The sequence below is a fragment of the Pyxicephalus adspersus genome, chromosome 9, assembly GCF_032062135.1.
Source record: "Pyxicephalus adspersus chromosome 9, UCB_Pads_2.0, whole genome shotgun sequence".
Lineage (NCBI taxonomy): Eukaryota > Metazoa > Chordata > Amphibia > Anura > Pyxicephalidae > Pyxicephalus > Pyxicephalus adspersus.
In genome coordinates, this window is record NC_092866.1 from 65,190,820 (window position 1) to 65,212,976 (window position 22,157).

The 22,157-nt window shown below is 43.1% G+C and overlaps 1 protein-coding gene across 1 annotated transcript; it reads left to right on the forward strand.

Moving 5' to 3' along the window:
- Positions 1–1,176: 1,176 nt before the first annotated feature.
- On the forward strand, positions 1,177–21,753 carry NRIP3 (nuclear receptor interacting protein 3; the record flags this gene model as incomplete). Its single annotated transcript, XM_072422341.1, is given in 6 exon segments — positions 1,177–1,414; positions 16,119–16,298; positions 16,750–16,832; positions 20,446–20,585; positions 21,045–21,097; positions 21,656–21,753. Coding segments are annotated over 6 exon segments (734 nt in total), but the record flags the coding sequence as incomplete, so codon positions are not given.
- Positions 21,754–22,157: the final 404 nt, after the last annotated feature.

The following is a 22,157-nucleotide window of genomic DNA, read 5'->3' on the forward strand; positions in this document are numbered from 1 at the left end:
CAGCCGCTATGTAAAACTGCTCATCACCATGACCTTGTGGGGGGAATCTTCCCATCCCCCACACAGGAACGTCATTCACATAAAAAAGGAGAGCAGCGAGAGATTAATAACAAACTGCCGATCAGAATAATAATATCAGAGATGAGAAATAAAAATCCTCATTAGGCCAAACTAATTAAGGAAGCTGCAGATGCCGGAATGGTGCTGGGATCCAAAGTAAGGTCAGCTATAAATGATGGGAGTTGTAGTTGCACAGCAGAATGATACTTCCCTGCCTCCAGTAGTTTGTGTCTCTGCCCCTCCCACAATGGGGGGATTTCCCCAGTAGTTTGTGTCTCTGCCCCTCCCACAATGTCTCTGCCCCTCCCACAATGGGGAGATTTCCCTGCAGCAGACATTGGAAGAACAAGGCTTTGCTTGGCAGCAGCGGGGTGATGGCAGTATCTGGCATGTTGGGTAATGTAGCCGACCAATGACAAGAAATATCTAATCATTTTGTAGGGTGCTGATCATAATGAGGGGTCCTAGGAGTTCCCTGTGGGGGGAGGAGTAAGGAAACATTGTGACCCTAGCTGTTCCTGCACCCCACTGATCACATGATCCCAGACCACCTTGTGGCTGATAAATGTCATTAGAGAATGCAGGGTCTCCTAAGTTTTTAGCCCGATGATTTATGACAGACCTGCAGATAAATATTTCTATGTGGATTTATTTTTTAATGTATTCTTTTCATCCGGAGATTCCCTTTGCTTCTTATTCACGCAATTTGTCCAAAGAGAGAGTATGAATAAAATATTCTTTTCAATGAATATCACCCATAGGGACACAGCAATATTACCCCACAGAGGTTCTGACCCCGATTTGAACATTGCGCTGATTATACAAATTTCCTTTTTATTCTCTTAGATTGTAAGCTCTTTGGGTCAGGGTTCTCTCCTCCTCCTGTATCACTGTCTGTATTAGTCTGTCATTTGCAACCCCTTTTTAATGTACAGCGCTGCATAATATGTTGGCGATATATAAATCCTGTTTCTTAATAATAATAACTTCTCTCCAGCACCTGAAGCCTTAATTTGGGCGGAATGACCCTTTAATTCATGTCTCATTCATCCTGCAGGTGGCGCTGGACCATCACATCTCGCCGTCACCCTCCATGCAGTACGTCAGCGCAGCGTATAAATCTGCGGAGGGTCCGGGCATTGCTCAGTCTGTGTGCTGGTGACTCGGCTTCGACATGTTCTATTCGGGGATCCTGACCGATGGCGGCGGAGGCAGAAAGGAAGCCGACCTCAGGGAGGCTGCATCCCTACGCCAACAACGGAGGATGAAACAGTCCGTCCAATTCACCCACAAGGACTCCGCCGACCTTCTCCCCCTCGATGGGCTCAAGAAGCTCGGCACATCCAAGGACACGGTAAGGCCAAAACGTTTTACGAGACGTTCCCATCCGCCGCACACAAGGCGAACTCATTTACTAAAATGAACGTTCACTCTGCAAAGGATTTTTCACTTAGCTTAGTGAATGTGGTGAAAATTGACCATTCACCCACCATTCGCCGGGAGATGTTTTATAATCCCCCCTAATATTGGACAAACATGGAGGGCGAGTTACAAGGTGACATCAGATCGGTTGTGACATTGTCGCTGCAAAAATAAAATGTTCAGAATGAAAGGCAGAAACAAATGCGACAGACAGGTGTGCAGCAGGTTTATTATTTGCTCCTCTGTAGGGGTTAAAGAAGGGCAGCCCCTGATTGGATGACGTTTTCTCCAAATATCATAAGGAAAATTCTCTTTTTCTTCCTTTGTCTCAGTGCTGTGATCTCCTGCAGCCTCTTCCCAGCCACTTCCTGCACCCAATGATGGCTGCGTGACAACATTGACCATGTCCGTGTATCGACGGATGGAATGGTCACATGTATTCTCCATCAGAAGCCCAGGTGACAACACTGGAGCCCAATTTAGAAAAGAGCCAGAGTGTTGTCACCCTATAACAGGAAGAGCCACTTTCATGGCGGGATCACCAGGGATTGTTTTAATGTAAACTTTTTAAATGACATTATTGCTCATAGCTGTGAATGACGAATCTCGGAGTGACACAACCTTGACTCTACCAGGCAGATATGAAATATCATTCATCCATATTCCCCAGCCAAACCGTATTCTCCTGAAACATGGCGATTATACAACAAATAAATGTCTAAAGAGAACCTGTCTATGAATTATGTAGCAAATACAGAATAATAGGCTGGAAGAATGGGGTCATCACAGCCACACGCTTTCAGGAAGGATTCTGATTGGCTGGCTGGTGATTTTGGAGCCATTCGGTTTCATAGCCAATTGATGTTCTTTGTGTCATGTGACATGACGGCTGGGTGGTCAGCATTCCTGCCCTGCAGCTGTGAGATTTAATGTTCTGCTCTGATCTATTGCTTAGATTTAGGCCAAATCAGTAAAGCCCTAGCAGGGTGTCATTTCCCCAAATTGCCCCTAAAGGGATGGGGGGGGGTAAGATTGGGGCAGATGAGAGGAAGCAGATTGATCTCCTCTAATAAGACATCAGCGCTACATATAAACTAAAGAATAAAATACTTCTAGGTTGGTGTCAGGAATTTTTAGGGGAGAAGAATTGCCATCGGCTGTTGTGCAGGAACCCCAATTCAGATCAGATGGGGAGACCACAACCAGCATTGCCCATCACAGCCCCAACACAAGAACGAGGCAATTTGCTGCATGGCTGCACGGTGCATGTGGACTTGCTGTTCTATATTGCAACACATCACGGCACCCAGAAATCAGGAGCACCCGCCATGCCAATGGCAGATCCGGTTCTCTGCCAACTCCTCTCCATACACAGCTTGCAAAAACTGAATATTCTAAACAGTGGCTGCTGCGGGAAGGTTGCACCGATGTCACCCCCATATCACCGAATGTTTGTAATAATTATTGCAACGTGTTCATTTGGCACCGGGATGGCAAGGAAACTTTTATTTTCATTGGAGGACGGCTTTAACAAAATGCATTGCATTGCTTTCATAGCCAATGCGTATCTAATGCATGGAAACCACAACATGAGGCCGGAGTTCATTGCTGCTTCCAGGGGCCCGTGGGGAGCTTCCAGGGACCCGTGGCCAGCTATCAGGGGTACAGTCAGGGCTGCTGGATGGATTCATAATACACCGGGGTAATGATTCACCTTGGAGAGCTCCTCCACCTCCGGCTATCAGCAATGTGTGTGTTGTTCTGTATTATTAATATTATTATTATTATTATACAGTATTTATATAGCACCATCATATTACGCAGCGCTGTACAAAGTTCATAGTCGTGTCACTAATGTCGTGTTGTGTCGTGTGCTGTAATGAGGAATTCTAGAGGTGAGATCAGAAGAAAAAAAAGGAAAATACCTTTCCCAGGTGAGTGGAGATTACAGGGGGCCCCCAGGGCATCAGCAAAGAATAAATGTCATTTAAAGCTCAAAATCCAAGGAAACATAGAGGGAAAAAACAGCCGGAAAACTGCAAAGTCCTGAAAACATTCCCTGGGGATTTGGCTCCTTATTGATATGGCGACAGTTGCTGCAGATTTCCATGCGTCATACGAATCTCCCATCCATCCAATGATCTGGTGATTGCCGAGGACATTTGGCTTCGCTGGATTCATTGTCATGTTTAAGATACTAATTGTTGATTTGAGCTTTGTGACCCGGAGTGTTATCCTGCAGGAAGAAGCCATCAGAGGATGGGGAAACGGCTGTCATAAAGGGGGGGGGGGGAATGGCAGTGCCAAGGATGGCTGTGGCATTCAAACTATGCTGAGGTGGTACAAAGGGGCCCAAAGAGTGCCAAGAAAATACCCCCCCCCCCCCACACACACACACACCATAACACCCCCACCAACCTGAAACATTGATACAAAGAAGATGAACCATTGCCTTCATATTGTAGATACCAAATACTGAATGTTGCAGGAGAAATCGAGACTCATCAGACCAGGCAATGTTTTTCCAATCTTCTCTTTTGGTGACCTCGTGTGAATTGTACCTTCAGGTTCCTGTAATTAGCTGACAGGAGTGGCCCCGGTCCCATGCTTCTGTGGCCCCGGTGTGGTCTCATGCTGCTGTAGCCCATCTGCTCCAAGGTTGGATGTGTTTCCCAGAGACCTTGTTTCATCGAATGGTTATTTGAGTTACTGTTCACTTTTATTATTCTTGCATTTCTTCCCTGACCTTTGGTATCAAAAAAGCATTTTCACCCAGGGAACTATTATTCACTGGGGATTTTCCTCATTTCAGACCATTTTCTGTAATCCCAACAGATAAGCAGTGTGTGAAATATTCAGACCATCCCGCCTGGCATGATACCACATGTAAAGTCAATTAAATCCTCTTTTGTCCACATTCTGATTCTGCTTTGAACTTCAGCAGGTGGCAGGTAATGTCTGCAACCTGAATGTATTGAGCTGCTGCAATCTGATTGGCTGATTGGATTTTGGTGTACCTATTAAAGTGTCCGGCGGTTGTATCTGTTCTATAAATCAGAGGTTCTGGATGTTCACTATGTGAGCGGTATATAGGAATCATCGGCTTGGTTCTGACAATATTTGAATTATACGTTTCCTAGATTTCGTACTATCACAACTCCCCCTGTACCTGGATCACAGACAAATGGTGTTGGAGTTCTTTGCTCTGTTTGTGTGAATTTCATTTAAAGGCGTAAATTGCAATTTACAACCTCTCACTATTCTCTCATTTTCATATATTTAAACATTTTCCTCTTCCTCCTTTAGTTCAGTTCTGAAGTTTATTGGAATGTGCTCCAGCTCTGAACTCTTTCTGAGTCTTTTATGTTCCACTATAAAGGGCAAATGTTGGAAAAAGGCAAAACATGAATATTATACATCAATACATGAAGGATAGGCAACAATTACATTTTAATAGGGGAACTGGACTCGGAGGGATTCAATAACATGAAATAAAATAAAGATATTTAAATAATAAGTATGAACAGGGAAATAATAAAATCTCTGCAAAGGTAAAAACCTTTCTATTTCCCATCCTAAAATAATGTTTAATATGAAATGGCCGGTCTTGTGTCCAGGGAGCCATTCTTCATTCTTTATTCTCTGGGCTCTGAGAGTTGTCATGGTCGATCCATTGGGAACATTGCTTAGTTTATATTTAATCACCAGGGATCCCTGTACAGGAGATCTATATTTGGGGCAGGGATAAGCCACAGCTGACATTTATTTCAGTTACATGTTATTATTATTATTATTAAACAGGATTTATATAGCGCCAACATATTCTAACTGAAAATGGAGACAAATAAATGGATGAAAATGACCCATTATGGTTCCCGGCACTGGGAATATATGAACATATGTGCATGAAACAGAATACCATGTCCAGGGGTGTAACTATCGCAGAAAGAGGGGCGAGGGACAGTAGTCCACCTGCATCATTCTGCATCCCTCCAGACTTCCTTTCACATACAGCAAATCTGCTCAGCTATAACCTGAGATTGCTGGATCTCCGGTCCTTTGTATCATTGCATTACAGGCATGGCTGGTTTTCGGAATAACCTGGGCTCAGAGCCCTCACCTTTTCCAGGATCCCGATTGGCAGATTGGTAGGATGCAGAAATTTGGAATTCTGTGTGTTTGAAGCCCCCACATTTTGTCTAAAACCCTCCTAGGTCACAGGGACTCTTTAAGATGTAGGCAGGTGGCCGATTGCTTCCTCCAGCTTTGTCTTTTCCATCCCATTAGTTCGGCCCGGTTGGGTTATTTATTTAATCGCAGATGGAAGTTAGATTGTCATAAGTCGCTTCTCTCCGGCTCCCGGAGTTTGGGAAATTGAAGCATCATGTCTTTTCCTAAATGAATTTATACAATAATCAGCCTTCCCGCTGGCATGCTGGGGACAATTATCTGTAATGTTATATATTGCAGCGACAGACTGCGCCATCATTAGTGTTCTGTATTGTTTCTGGTTCAGATTTACAATCCTTGTTACACAAACAACGCAACAAATGCAATACAAAAAACAATCACAATGTCCACATGAAAGATAAAGGAAACTCCTACAGAGTAAGAGCTGAAAAGCACGAAGATAATAATTATGATAAAAAATGTAAAACATCAGAACAAAAAAAAAATGTCATTCGGGGAATTGATGTCTTTAAAGTTTTTTTTTGTATGGGGCTCATGAGATTTCCAAATATACTCCACCAATCACTTCATGAATATTCACTGTAAGGTCATAATATATAAATGGTCCATATAGAGAACTCTCTTCTCAATTATTTACTTTATAATCATTACAAAGCACAAGGGGGCGCTCTTTGTGTCTGGAGGAAAAGAAGTTTAAGCTCCGGATAAGGAAGGGATTCTTCACTGTAAGATCTGTGTCTATAGATTGCTTTAAGAAAAAGCTGGATGATTTCTAGAAGCACAGAATATAACTGGGATTAAGGCTTTAAAGAAAAGATAACAGACTGCTGATCCAGGGAATATCTGATGGATTCAGTAAGGAAATTTTTTCCCCCTGTTGGAGCAAATTGAACCCGGGGGTTATAAGTTTTTTTTGCCTTCCTCTGGATCAGGTATGACCGTAGGGTGTTATCTGGGATATGTTTATTTGCCTAGTGGGTGAACTTGTTGGACTTTTTCCTTTTTTCAACCTATAGTCTATTAATAACGGCCCCAATGCAAAGCAAAGGATTGCGTTGGGGTGACTCCATGAACAGTTTTATATATGAGCGACGAGCCGTGTTTGGTGCTTGATTTTTGTCTTCTTTCAGTTTATGAGATAAAATCTTCCATCTGTACCGCTGTGCCCCATCCTTGTTTGGTGATCTGCTGAGCCGGATTATTAAATAAACACGAATGACCCCTTGTTGTGTTCTAATGGGAAGGATGCAGCGGGGAGCCTTCCGCTCATCCCTTCCCCTCTCCATGGGAACAGATCAGCGCTGTGTGATCACCAACAATCACTTCTAACAACCGTTACTGAAGATAAAAGATTTAGGTTTAGCTTAACAACAAAAATGAGAAAGTAAATAGATAATCATGAAACTATTGTGCAAAACCAACCCCCAGAAGTCATAATATAAGGATGTAAAACTGGATTATCTGACACAGAGTAACAAAAACACTCTTAAAATGCAAAAATAAAAAACCCTGAATATAAAACTAAACAGAAAAAAGAAACCAAGAACAACTGACCGATACAAAATCTGATACAACGCAGCCCAAGGCCGCCACACTCCGGCCAGATATCTCTTCATCAGGCAGCACATTCATCCATTTCATCCAAATCTATTCATCCGAAAGAGAGCGATGTTCAGTGTAGAATCAAGGAACATTCATATGTCAGGGAACTTTCACTGATCATTGAAGTTTCTGGCGGGATTTTGAGTTCACTCAATAAAAGTTCAAATTTTGCCTTGCACGAGAGATCGATCGAGTGACAATATAACAATTTATTTGCCTTTCAATTACAAAGATTTGATACTTAAAGATTTCCTGTGCATAGATTGTCGTGTGATATCACCCACTGAGCCTGATTTATGAAAGCGCTTTAAAAATGATAGACTGTGTCGGGAGAATCTGAGTGATCCAGCAATCCTGGAATGAATTTCTTAAAAGTTTTTGTGTAAAATAGTTGGCAAATGTTTTCAGCCCATTCCAGGTTTTCTGGAAAGCCCAGCTTCCCCCATGATAGTCCATCCTTTCCAGTCTTAGAAAGCTTCAATAAATCGGGCCCATGTTATTACGGCACGATCAACATTTTTGTAGAGAAAGTCAATTTGATGATTTTCCTCCAATATGCTCACAGCCGACTGCGGAGGATTTACCTGTCAACCCACCCGCCCCCCCATTATCTATTGTTGTTCCATTTCCAGGTCCTTGATTATCCTAATTGGCTGGTACGGCATGACAACCCCTGAGCATCCAATACTCCCCGGCATGAAATGGTTAGAACCCCTGTAAGGTTTTTATTGCTATCGGTGTGAGAGATTCCCCTCCATGTTTGTCCTGGTGTCACTGAGATAAAATATTGAGTTGTCACTCCAATAACGGGGACACCTGTTCTGCTGACAACTAGGAACTTTTTTTTTCTTTTTAAAGAGATTTTTTCCCACTTCCTGTTGTGTCTTCTTGGGACAGGAAGTAAAATCTCCTCACTGGGACACCAGCATTAAAAACTACAGAGCAAAAACTGTAAAATGCTGGAGCTTTGGAGCCATATAACATATCCTTGTATACATGTACCTAATACACAGCAGCACAGAATTGTCTCCTCCACCATCCCCCATTGCCATTATAAAATGGGGAAGTCTCACCCCTCCTGCTGCGTATTTACAGAAAGTAAACACAGACAATGGAAATGGGGAGACCCCCTCTCGTGCAGGCAGGTGGGTGGGTGGAGGTGGGAACTCCGCTGTAGAAATGTCTCCGCTCTCATATTAGCAGTTTGAGGCAGTGAGATCTCGTTATTGGAATGTGAAAATTGGTCTCCAGCAGTGAGGGCTCCGGGCCAGGGAATTAATTCCAAGTAAACGGATAAAGAGCCTAATGCCAAAATATTGAGAGAACTATAACAAAGGTGATCACAACAAAACAACGCACTATCCAGGTGAGGCACCATACCTGAGTCACAATCCTAATTCCTAATGAGCTGGATAATAAGGAGAATTTCCAGCCAAATATTTGTAATGTTTTATATGGGGGAAGGATTGGTGAGAACCCCCAACAAGTTATGTCCCCATTGGAAGACTTACCTTCACTTCCTGTCCCGGGGACATATCAGGAAGTGAGTGGAGATCTTTAGAATAGCAGGAACACCTTCTCTGATCACCTGAACTGTGTCTTCATTAGAAGATTTTCATCCTCAAGGTGATTTTCCAAAACTGGGTTGGAGGGATGAGATTCCGGAAGAAGAGATATGGAGGGATGAGACACAAAGGTTTATGGCTTTGGAGAAATGAGACTCAAACCAAAGGGATAAAGGAATGAGACAGAACAGGGAAGATTGACGAGGTGGCTCCAGAAGACAGCGGATGGACAGAAGAGGGGAAATATGGGGATTAAACCCCAAAAAGGTACAAACAGGAATAAGACTCCAGAACAAGGTAGCCAGAAGTGTGAGGAATGGAGGGATGAGACTCGAGAAAAGAGGAGATTGGAGGGAAAAGGAGGAAGAAGATGTGACACCACAGAAGAGTGGAAACGAAGCAATGAAATTCCAGAAAAGGGGAAAAGAAAGAATGACACCCCAGGTGAGGAATGTGGACAGGTGAGACACAGAAGAGATATGGAGGGATGAGACAACAAAATGTATGGTTTGGGAGAAATGAGATTCAAACCAAAAAGATATAGAGATGAGACTCCAGAAGGGGGAAGATTGGGGAGGTATGTGGCTCCAGGAGAGTATATGGAGAAATGGGATTCCAGAAGAGAAGAATTGGGGGGATTGGACTCCAATAAAAGGTACAAACATGAGTAAGACCCCCAAAGAAGGTAGACAGAGGTATAAGACTTCAGAAGAGGGGAGAATAGAGGGAAAAGCATCCCGGTAGTAGGAAGATATGGCGTCACAGATTAGTGGAAATAAAGGGATGAGATTCCAGGAAAGGGCTGGGGAATGGAGGAATGAGAATCTAGAAGAAAGAAAAAGAAAGAATAACACTCGGGGTGAAGAAGGAGGGGAGATGACCATCAAGAACAGAGATGAAAGGATGAGACTCTAGAAGAGGGTTTTGGAGATGTGAGAATTAAGATAAAGGGATAAAGGGATGAGTCTTCAGAAGAGGGAAGATGGGGAATGGTGAGATGAGACTCTGGAGGATGAGATGTAGATATGGGATTCCAGGGGAAATGGGAGATTATAACTCCAGAAAGGTACAAACAGGAATGGACTTCAGAAGAAGAGAGATGGAGGGATGAGGCTTCAGAAGGGGCTGGAGAGAAGAGAATGTATTAGAGGAAAGAGGAAGGGATAAGAAAACAGGAGATTGGAGGGAAGAGACTTCTGGAGAGAGGGATGTATGAGACCACAGAACAATGTAAAGGAAGGAATGAGACTCTAGGGGGGAAAGAATAAGGAAGTTGGAGAAGTGAAGTTTAGGATGGAGATAAGGGATAGATAGGATAGATTTGAGATTAGGGAAATGGGGATTAAACTAAAAAAATGTACAAACTGAGCAAGACTTTGTACTCCAGAAAAAAGTAGAGATGCAGAAGAGGAGAGATGGAGGGATGTAGAAGAGCGGGAAGAAGAAGCCGCAGAGGAGGAAAGACAAAGGGAGTTGACTCAAAAAGAGAGGAAATGGGAGGAATTGGGAGATATGATACCATGGAACAGTGGAAAGGAAAGAATGAGATTCCAGAAAAAGGAGATGGAGAGACAAGACTACGAAAGTGAGTTTTGGAGAAGTGAGACTTAAGATAGAGAAATAAAGAGATAAGACATGAAAAGAGGGAAGATGGGGAAATGGTGTGTGGATCGGGAGATGAAACTCTGGAATCGATAAGATGTAGATATGAGATTCCAGAAGAGGGGAATTACACTCCAAAAGAGCTACAAACAGGAATAGGACAGAAGATTGATAGGTCTGAGACCGTAGAAGAGGAGAGATGGAGGGATGAGACTTCAGAAGGGCTGGGAATATGGGACTGTAGAAAGGGAAAGACAGAGGGATGGGAATCCAGAAGATGGAAGATTGATGGAAAAGACTCCGGATATAGGGAGAGGGAGATATGATACCACAGAACAGGGAAATGAAGGGATGAGACTTCAGAATGAAAGAAAAGGAGAGGCAGAGGGTTGAGATGCCAGAAGAGGGGAATGGAAGGATGGAAAGAGGGTTGGAGTGATGACATGTAAATGGGGATTCAGCTTTAGACAAATGGAATGGAGGGATGAGACTCCAGGAGAGGGGAATGGAGAGTTAGTGTTCCAGAAACATGGGAAGAATGGCACTGCAGAAGAAAAAAAGACAGAGAAGACTGCAGAAGGGAGAATCGAGAAAACAAGGAAAGAATGAATCTTTAGAAGAGGAATAAAAGGATGTCACTCCAGAAAGAGGGGGAAACTCCAGAAGGGAAAGCGTGAAGGGGTGATTATCCCAAAGTGGGGCAATGAAAGAAGAAAGTGTATAAGGGAGTAATTCCCCAAAGTGGGGGCAATGGAAGGATTATGCACCTGAAGAAAGGTGGCAGGATAGTTTATGGGATTATATCTCTAGGGATGAGACTCCAGGAGAGGGCGGATGGAAGGATGAGACTCCAAATGAGGCGAGATTACGGTAATTTATGGGAATCCAAAGGAGGGGAGACAGATCAAAGAGATTCCAGGAAAGGGGAAACCACTGGATTAGACGGGAGGTAGGAGTATGAGACCTCATTACAAGGAGCTGTATAAATGAGACTTCATTAGAGAGGAAATGGAAAGATGAGATTCCAGAAAAGAGGAAGATGGATGAGATGGATGAGACTCCAGAAGACGGAAGACAGAGGAATAAGACTCCAATATAGGGGGTAAAATGGGATGAATCTCCAATAAAGGGGTGAAAAATGGAGACTCCACAAGACAGAGCAATGTATAGTTGAAGCTTCTGGGTGGGGTATTTGGGGAGGATGCAGCGGCGGAGTATTTTGGGAGTTTTTCCCTTTATATTTGGCCAATGAGGAGTTAATCAGCTCGTCTCCTCGTATTTTCCTTGTCGGATCATTCCATATCCCATGACTCAGATATCGAAGTAAGAAATAACAAACGACGCCTCCTTACAAAGAGATCGACAGACGCTTCCCGCTGACACCTGACTGCTGCGTCACCACAATTTGTTCCCAGATTTCTCCTACATTATCCATACAAGGAACGTCTGAGACTTCTGCACACTCAGATCCGACACCAAAGGGTGACAAAGACATGAAAACCGCAGAGTTTGATCCACATGGACAGCATAGGGAAAGTAGTAATAGTAAGTCATAGCAATGTCTGGGAGTTATTATTATTATTATCATTATTATTAATAAACAGGATTTATATAGCGCCAACATATTAAGCAGCGCTGTACATTAAATAGGTTGTAACATTTACCTGAATTTTCTGTGAGGCCTTGCTGTTCCATATTTCAAGTGGTCACCTGTATTGTGGTCTGATGCTGCAGGAATGCTCACCTGTTATCCACATAGATGGCCCACTGTTATCAGTCACTGAATTCAGGAAGAATAAAGCTCAGTCACTGTATAACCTGAGCAAAACATAAAAACGTCAGAGCCATATAAAAAGTTATATAAAGATCGGGCAGGGTGGTAGAGTTCAGGAATAAGTTAGGAGAATCTGTAAGTCTGGAAATAAACTTTACAAGTCTGCAGGGATACATCCCTGACGTGTGATACTATTCAGCAACAGCATTAAGCTTCAAAAAAGCTCCACCTTTGATCAGTCTGATTGGCTCCCTTTGGTGCTTCCCTGTCCCCCAGTTTAAGCTCTGCTGTACAAGCACTAAATGAATCTGATATCAGGTCACATTCAGACTCATTTAATGATGGATTAATGAAGAGCTGGAATAATGTTTGTCTTTAATATCAGCATTGGAAGGGAGGGGGTCACAATTAACTCCCAACTACAAAATGTTGACTGAAGGGTATTACTGAACTTTCCCGTCATACTGCAGCCCCTCCTCACCAGCCCCATATACATACTGGACAGCGCTGTGCCAATTTAATTAAACGAGTCTCCATGGCCGGATTTATAGCAGATTAACCAGCGCGTGACTACAAGCTTAACCTGGGGACCCCAATGGATGACGCGGAGTGCAGCTCCCACTGACATCAATGGAGATCACAAAGTGGGGAATCTGAGAGGGGAAACATTTTCCTATTCACAGCTACTCGCCCATTGTGGGTGTACAGAGAACCTGCAGGAGCCCAGCATGGCATCTCAGGGGCCCAGCTGTTGGCACACAAGTGATTGAATTTGTATTTGGGTCCATTCATCCATTGTGATGTCCCAGCATAGACATTGCCAGCGAGGGGCACAAGAAGTCTCCAAAAACCATGAAAGTCCCAATTTGTGTTCTCAGTTGGAGGCTGCCTGGTTCTGTTCTGTAAGGGACATTGGGTCTTTGAGAGCCCTCGGAAGTACCAAAGTCTGATAAGTGAATTCTGTGGAGGAAGGGGGTATTCTGGGTGAATTTTTTTCCTGGAGGATTGCATGAGGGGGAGAGGGGACTTTATGTCTAGAAATGGAAATGTCTGACCCCAACCCTTTGTGCATTATTTTTCTTAACCCATTCATTCTTAGGCCTGTCCCCTGCACACAGATTCACACACTTGGCGCATTCTGATGGTTACATGCTTATGACCCCCATGCATTTCATTGAGCTTTCCTGACCCATATGATCTGTTGGTTATGTTATCCTCACCCCTGCGCTCTGTGCATTATGTTATCCTCACCCCTGCACTCTGTGCATTATGTTATCCTCACCCCTGCACTCTGTACGTTATGGACTTCTTTTGTTTTACATAATCCAGACCAGGGGTCTGCAACCTGCGGCTCCGGAGCCGCATGCGGCTCTTCAGCCTCCTTATTGTGGCTCCCTTCGGCTGCCGCGGGGAGATCTCTGATGGGGGATCCCCTTCCTCCCAAGACACTGCGGAGGAGGGGGATTCCCTATCCGGTGTTCTAATGAAAAAAATCTACCAGTGAAATAAATCTACCACGGGGCGTGTACAAATGGGTGTGTACAATGACATCCCCCTCCTTTGAACCCCAATTCCTCTGGAATGGGGAGATGTACAAAACCAAAAATGTAGGTGCAAGTGGGGGACACCTGTGACTAACACCCCCTAAAATTTAATTGTTAGGCTATCATCAGAACATAAAGAACTCTGCCCATCAAAAAAATCTACCGTTACACATTGCTGGAGGCACCTGAACCCCAATTTCTCTGGAACAAGAAGGGGGTACAGGTGAACAAAATTAGAGGTGCAAGTGGGGGACACCTGTGGCTAACACCTCCTAAAAACTCCACCCATCAAAAAAACCCTACCCTGTTACACATTGTTGGAGGCTTCTAGCACATAAACCCCAATTTATCTGGAAACGGGGGTACAGGTGAAAAAAAATTTGAGGTGCAAGTACGGGACACCTGTGGCTAACACCCCTAAAATTTCATCGCTAAGGCATCGTCAGAACATAAAGAACTCTGCCCATCGAAATAATCTCCCCTGTTAGGTTAGAAGCCTCCAGCTAATGTAACAGGATGATACGTTAGAAGCTGGAGGCTTCTAGGGGCATAGTTCAGTGTTTAATTTATTTCAAAGTAGGCCTACACATGCACACTTGTTGTAACAGGTAAAATTAAAAAAATAATAAAACTTTTAAAAGTTTATAAACTGTGTTATGTTTTGCGGCTCCAGACTATTTTTCTTTAGTGGAAGAGGAGGCAAAATGGCTCTTTTGATAGTAAAGGTTGCTGACCCCTGATCCAGACCATTGCACTCTGTTTTACCTATTCCTGACCCCTGCACTCTGCTTCACATATTCATGGCCCTTGTATTTCCGCATTGCTCATCCCGACCCCTATTCTCTGTGCAATATGTACTCCTAACCCTTGTGTGTCACACACTCCTGACTTCTGTGCTTTGTACATTCCTCAAACCACACTTTGTAATATGTTTTCTGGCCCCAGGACTCTGATATACATTCTGCTCCCTGCACTCTGTGTGTTACAAATTACTGCCTCCCGCACACTTTGTCTGGTTCTTGCACCCTATATGTGTGTATATTCCTTGCTACATACTGCTGACCCTTGCACTATGTGTGTTACATTCTACTGACCCCTGCATCCTTTTCTTTACACACTTCTGAACCCTCAATGTATATATATTTTCTTACATCGTACATTAAATACGGCGGAGCCTTAAGCCGCATACACATGTGCAATAATAGTCGTTGGAAAGGATCTTTCACAATCCTTTCCAACGAGCGCTGTACATAAATCACTGTTCTGCTCTATGGCGAGGGGAGAAGCACGGAGCGGCAGGATCGTTGATCGGCCAGGACGGTCATTCATGCGATGGACGATGGGTGCTGTACACACGCCAGATTCTCCCCAATATCGACCCTGAGCCGATTATCAGGTGAGAACCATTGGACGTGTGTATGTAGCTTTACCAATGTTACATGTTCCTGATCCCCGCCCCCGCCCCAGCACCTTTATCTTAAGCCACATGTCTGACTTCACTGTTCTTTGTCTCCACACTTTCTGGCAGCCAAAAATGGGTAAAATGATAAAAATAAACTTTCCTAAAATAATACACGGTCCCCTGACAATACAGCAAAGAACAGGAAATCATTGTTAAATTTTCTTTATTTTTTAAGGTAAGCTAAGAAAAAGTTTTGTCTCAGGATTTGTAATACAAGTATAATAAATGTATAATGATTGTGCTGTAAATGTTCCTGGAAGTCTCTCCCTTCTGTAATTACAGTTTTGGGGTACACGGACTGTGTGTGCCCTGTGTACAGGGGGTAGGCGACAAATTCCTCCACCAATACCCCCCTAACCTCCTCTCACTATTTGCCCACACTGATCATTTACCACGGTCAGTGTGCCCATGGAACAACAAGCAATAAGGAAAAAATCAACAATTATTTTTTCCTAACAGTTTATACCTGTATTTTACCCTTTATTTCACCCATTATTTCACCCATTATTTCACACATTATTTCACCCATTATTTCACACATTGTTTCATGCTGATGGTGGGTGTTAGCAGAACATCATACACTAAGTCAGCTCAGAGTTCTGCAGGTTAATCAGACGTGACACTCCATCCGGGAAAACGGTCATTCCTCAGGGGGCTGGAAAATCCAGATTCATCCAAATCTCCCAAGGAAAAAAAAAAATTCTCTGCTGTTATCTGCTGCACTTTCTGCAGGAAAACCACCTGCTAATACAGAGACATTGCTCCCACTGTACACCCAGAGCCGCTGGTATATAGACCAGATACATCCTAATATAGAGACATTCATCCCACTGTACACCCATTTACATCTTCTAGCAGCCCCTGTACATACATGTAAATTATGATTTTTCTTTCAGCAGCCACATAATATTCTCCAGCGACGTCTGTTGGAATCAAATTTGACAAAACTGAGGAACAACCGAACGGCATGGACACCAAAGAGCGACCATTCAGCTCCGAGTAACAAACAGAGCCATGGGAAGGGAGCCACGCCCAGGAGGAGCGAGGAGGATGACGCCCTCTATGTCTGGGGTCAGGTATGACAATTACAATAGAACTATACATAGGACGTGATGAGAGGGGTATCATGCAAAATATTCCACAATCTTTTAGTTCTTGTCCCCTATAATGGGCTCAGACCCGGGAAGTGCCGGATGGGCCGGTGTACAGACCTGGGAACATTGCATATCCATACGTCTCTGAACCAGGCTGAAATTCAGAAACTCTGGAAGTTACTCCAGTAGTGATTTTGTCAGCATTTTACAATAATTGGGTAGATGGGGATGGAGGATGGGGGAGTCATTGTGGAGTGATGGGAGATGATGACACTGTATATACCCGACAGTGCCGGATGGACCCTAATCTCTGTCTGTGATTGGTGGAATTCACATTCATATCATCCATTTCTTGTAAATTCATTTACGGATTGAAAATGTTGAACAGAAAGACCTCATCCTCATCCTTGGCGTCACTATTTGTATCTTGCAGTGCTCTGGAAAGGAGATGAAAATCAGAATTGACACCTCCTGTCATCACAATGTCATATCCTCCGCCTGTCTGGACAGATTGGGGTAAGCACAGACATCATGGGGCTTATGGGCTCCTCACCCCCGGGTCTCTCCTATATATAAAATTATCCAATAAAGGGGATCAATGAATAAATCCATCCAAATCCATCGGGTCCCTCACTGCCCGGCTTCTTTCCGGCACAGATAGGACATTGGGTGCAGCCATCTTCTTTCTTCTTCTTCCAGCATTTGCCCCCATCTCGCACTTTTTTAAAATGTGTTGATAAGTAAGAACTTTAAGTTCTATGCCGGGGCAAGAAAGGGAAAGGGTTACAGCATCTGTCAATTGTTCTGGAGAGTCCCAGGCTATGAGACCCAGAAACATCCACATGTAAAAATTCTAATGGGAATATTCATCTTCTACCGGTGAATGAAACAGAAATTGACCGGCAATTCACGATTACAGAATTGTCAATGTAACAGGAAGTGGGGGGAATCCCATAAGGACATTTCTTGAGCTTCTGGTTATTTTCCTGGGACAGGAAGTGAAGAGAAATCTTTTCATTGGTATAGAGATGGCAAAAAATAACTTTTTATAGTTTTTGTCATTTTTAAATGAAGTGATGAAGGAATAAAATAGTTTATTTGGTAATATTACATTTTGCATGGAGCCAACCTACGATGAGACATTCAGAATGATGGCAGCAGGATAAAATCTTCATCAGGCAGGCGGCGGGAAAGTAATGATCACACCGGTAATATGGCTGCTACGTCATCCGGATAATTCTGCAGGTGGAGGGCGGGGGGGACCCTGCTGGTGCCATATGAAGGGTCGGGGCTGGTAGGCAGCCGCTCACCAGAATCTCTGCCACATGCTAATAATGCTGAGCTCTCCGCCTGGCAGAATGGGGTCAGCGCACAATTGGCAGTCTCATTAATATTCCAGCGCAGAGCATTTCACCCAACGATACAAAGAATCCAGATTACAGGGGCTCAGCTGCTGCATGACCAATATATCTGAGGATTTTTTATCCTTTTCAAAGGGATTATTGTGTGCATCCCTCAACAACACACACATACATATCTACACACATATACACACAGACATACATATATACACACACACATATACACAACCATACATATCTACACACATATACACACACACACATATACACACACACACATACACATATACACAACCATACATATCTACACACATACACACACACACACATATACATACACACACACACATATCTACACACATATACACACACACACATATACACAACCATACATACATATATACACACACACAACACATATACACAACCATACATACATATATACACACACACATATATACACACACACACATATACACAACCATACATACATATATACACACACACACATATCTACACACACACATATACATACACACACACACACACACATACATATCTACACACATATACACACACACACACATATACACACACACACACATACATATCTACCCACATATACACACACACACATATACACAACCATACATACATATATACACACACACACACATATCTACACACACACATATACATACACACACACACACACACATATCTACACACATATACACACACACACACACACATATACACACACACACACACATACATATCTACCCACATATACACACACACACATATACACAACCATACATATCTACACACACACATATACACAACCATACATACATATATACACACACATACACATATACACAACCATACATATATACACACACACACACACACATATCTACACACACACATATACATATACACACACACACACACATATACATATCTACACACATATACACACACACACACACACATATACACACACACACACATATACACACATATATACACACACACACACACACACACATACATATCTACACACATATATACACACACACACATATATACACATACACATATACACATTGTGGTAGATCACTGGGGTCTGCAGATCAGAGGCAGCAAATTCCAAAGGTCCAAAATAACAACAGGTTTTATTTCTTTAGCCCAGTGTTACAAAACACTCACTAGCACTTCACAACAAAACAATAAACAGTAGCCTGGCTGGGCCTCTGGTGCCCTCACTTAGGTGCCCTCTCTTACTAACACACTAAATCAATGCTGTTTCACTCACAGTTCCAATCCGGTTTTGCCCGCTGGCTTCCTGGAGCTCTGTCCCCTCTCATGCAGCCTGGAACACTCTGACTCTCTCACAGCCTAGAACCCTCTCGCTCTCTCTCAGCCTGGAATCCACTTTCTCTCTCTCAGCCTGGAATCCACTGTCTCTTTCTTCAGCCTGGAACCCTCTGTCTCCCTCTCAGCCTGGAACACTCTGACTCTCTCACAGCCTAGAACCCTCTCGCTCTCTCTCAGCCTGGAATCCACTGTCTCTTTCTTCAGCCTGGAACCCTCTGTCTCCCTCTCATGCAGCCTGGAACCCTCTGGCTTCCTTCTCAGCCACTCGTTGATCAATTCTCTCCTTATGCACCTGAGTGCAGGTGCCTATAACCCAATTTCACTCCCTTGGCCGGCTCCAGGGCCCTAAACTCCCTGTTTTCTCCTTCTAAAAACCTTATACAAATACTAATACTTTCATTTCCCTGGAGCCATTCTAACACTTTCCCTGAAACTTTAGGGACTCTCTGTCACAACATATACACACACATATACACATAAACACACAAACACGCGCAATGGCTCAAAGAAAAACTACATTTATTTAGGGCTTATTTTTAGTATTTTTGTAAAATTGACTTTAGAATTTATTCATATTTCGGTAATGACATTAATTGATACAATGACTCAGAACAGCTAGAACTGAATGTTTTTACTGTGTTTGCATGGGTTTCCTCCAGATACTTTTTAATATAAAGAACATACCGTATTTTTCGGCGTATAAGACTTTTCTTCCCCAAAACTGGGGGGGAAAAGTGGGTGCGTCTTATACGGCGAATGCAGGTTTAAAAAATAATTAAGACTTTTCTTCCCCAAAACTGGGGGGGAAAAGTGGGTGCGTCTTATATGCCGGAGCGTCTTATACGCCGAAAAATACGGTAATGATTGGCCCTAGAATTTGTTAGGGACATGGGTATATGGTATATACATTAGAGTGTAACATTCTCAGAGAAACACTGTGTAATAACAATAATAATATTGAATAAATATTGATACATACATATATATATATATTATTGTAATATTTGATTGTCTAACTAGCAACCGTCTGTACATTAGACAGTGCAATCAGCAGCCTTGTTGAATGAAAGCAGAGACAAGAGATTACAAGGATTAGGAAAAGAGGACCTGTATAGCACAACCATTTTGCAGCATTTCTAGGCATGAAGAGAACCTCCGCTCCCATGAATTATCTATGCTAACCAGAACGCTGCAATCAGAAAATCCACTGAAATCAGTTTTGAGTTCTGTGTATAGGTTTGCAGTCATTTACAAGATTTTCACAGGACAGTGAGCTGCAGTCACATGATAAAGGGTGCAACCTACCTCTCATGCTCCAGCTGGGAGGGAATAATAAAGTGATCATTTTCTTTGCAGATTGTAATGTGATTTCCATCTTCTTTTAGGCTGAAGGAGCATTTTAGATTCTACAAGAACGAGGAGGACAGCGTCACTCTGCCATATAACGTGAAAACCATGGGACAGATCGAGCGCCTTTCCATCACACTGGGCACCATTGCTGTGGAGTGCAGTGCAGTCGTTGTAGGTAATGTGGGGGGTTAAAGGGTATCTGTAATATCAGATAGGAAATACTGTTTGTATAAAAGATAAATTACAAACAAATCTGGAGCAAATTAAGGGAATCATTTATAAATAGTTATTTATGTCTCTCATGCCTTGCTGGGCACATCATGATCCCAGGAACTTGTCTGAATGACGTTCCATAAGCAGGCAAGAAGCAGCTAAGAGTACCTGTCTGCTAGGCACACTGGGTGGGCAACCATGATCTGTTTTCTCCAGCACCTAATGGGTGACAGGTACACTTGGATGTTGTGCATGAGCGGATGATACACAACCTCCATGCAATGCCAATGGAAATCTCCAGTATCACCCCAAACATGTGGAAGGTTCCGCATGCAATACCATCATTCCATGTATAGCGATGGCTTCTACTAATGGGGGGCGGATAAATGTTACACGTATTATATTGTGTCTTCTCCCCTAGATGATAACGAGCGGATCGTCTCTCTGGGCCTCCAGGCTTTGCGGCATCTAAAGGTAAGATATTCACAATCCTAAATCTATAACCTATGAGGATCTGTTCATTGTTCTTCATTCAGCTTGTAGCATGCTAAGTACAGATCAGGGCTGTCCAGCTCCAGTCCTCGGGGGCCGGATCCGCACACATTCCTTGTAATTCTCTAACAAACAGCAGTCGTTTTATTATGGTGCAGTAAAAATCCCAGCTCATATGTGGCCCTCCCGGAAAACCCCGGACAGACGGAGACAGACATACACTGGGTCTGATTTATTAAAGCTCTTTAAGACTGGAGAAGATCATGGGTAAACCTGAGAGATCCGGGGGATTTCCTAAAATCCTATCCTATCAGCTAGCAAATGTTTTCAATCCTACATGTTTGCTGCATCACCCAGGTTCTCTCATAATAACCTATCTTCTCTATTAATGGAGAGCTTTAATGAATCAGGTTTAATGTGTAATATGAAATGCCTATAACTTATACAGTAGCGCCTTATCAGCTGTCCGTTATAGGATACAGAGTATAGGCATCAGCAGATTCACACAGTAAACTGTCCCCAATACGTTTCCTTTGTCAGTGTGTGATCAATCTGGAGAAGGGCCAATTGGAGGTGGGAAGATCGGACAAAGACGTCATCCCATTCATTGGCAGCAGAAGCAGCGCCAAAGAGGACCTGTAAGTATCATACGTTGTACATGTATGTGGAGTGCATACAACATGCATGAAGGATTTGCATCATTTCCTAACACTGATTTCTATTTTCTAATCACAAGAACAACATCGCAAAATGTTTATTGCCCATTTATAGTAAATATTATCCCAAACTGAGCATCTTTTTTGTATCCTTGTTTGCACCTTTTTCTATTCTTTATCACGTCAGATCTTCTGCAACTTCCAATTAGCTTCCTGACTATGGGTTTCCTGATGGTGACAACATATGTCTGTGTAATGTGGGCTAAAACAGCCAGTGTGACAGGGTGACAACACAGAACCATTTGGGAGACAGTGACAGAGAGTTGTCACCCAGTGGAAATACCTTTATGGAAGGATCGATCTATCTATCCCTCTATCTATCTATC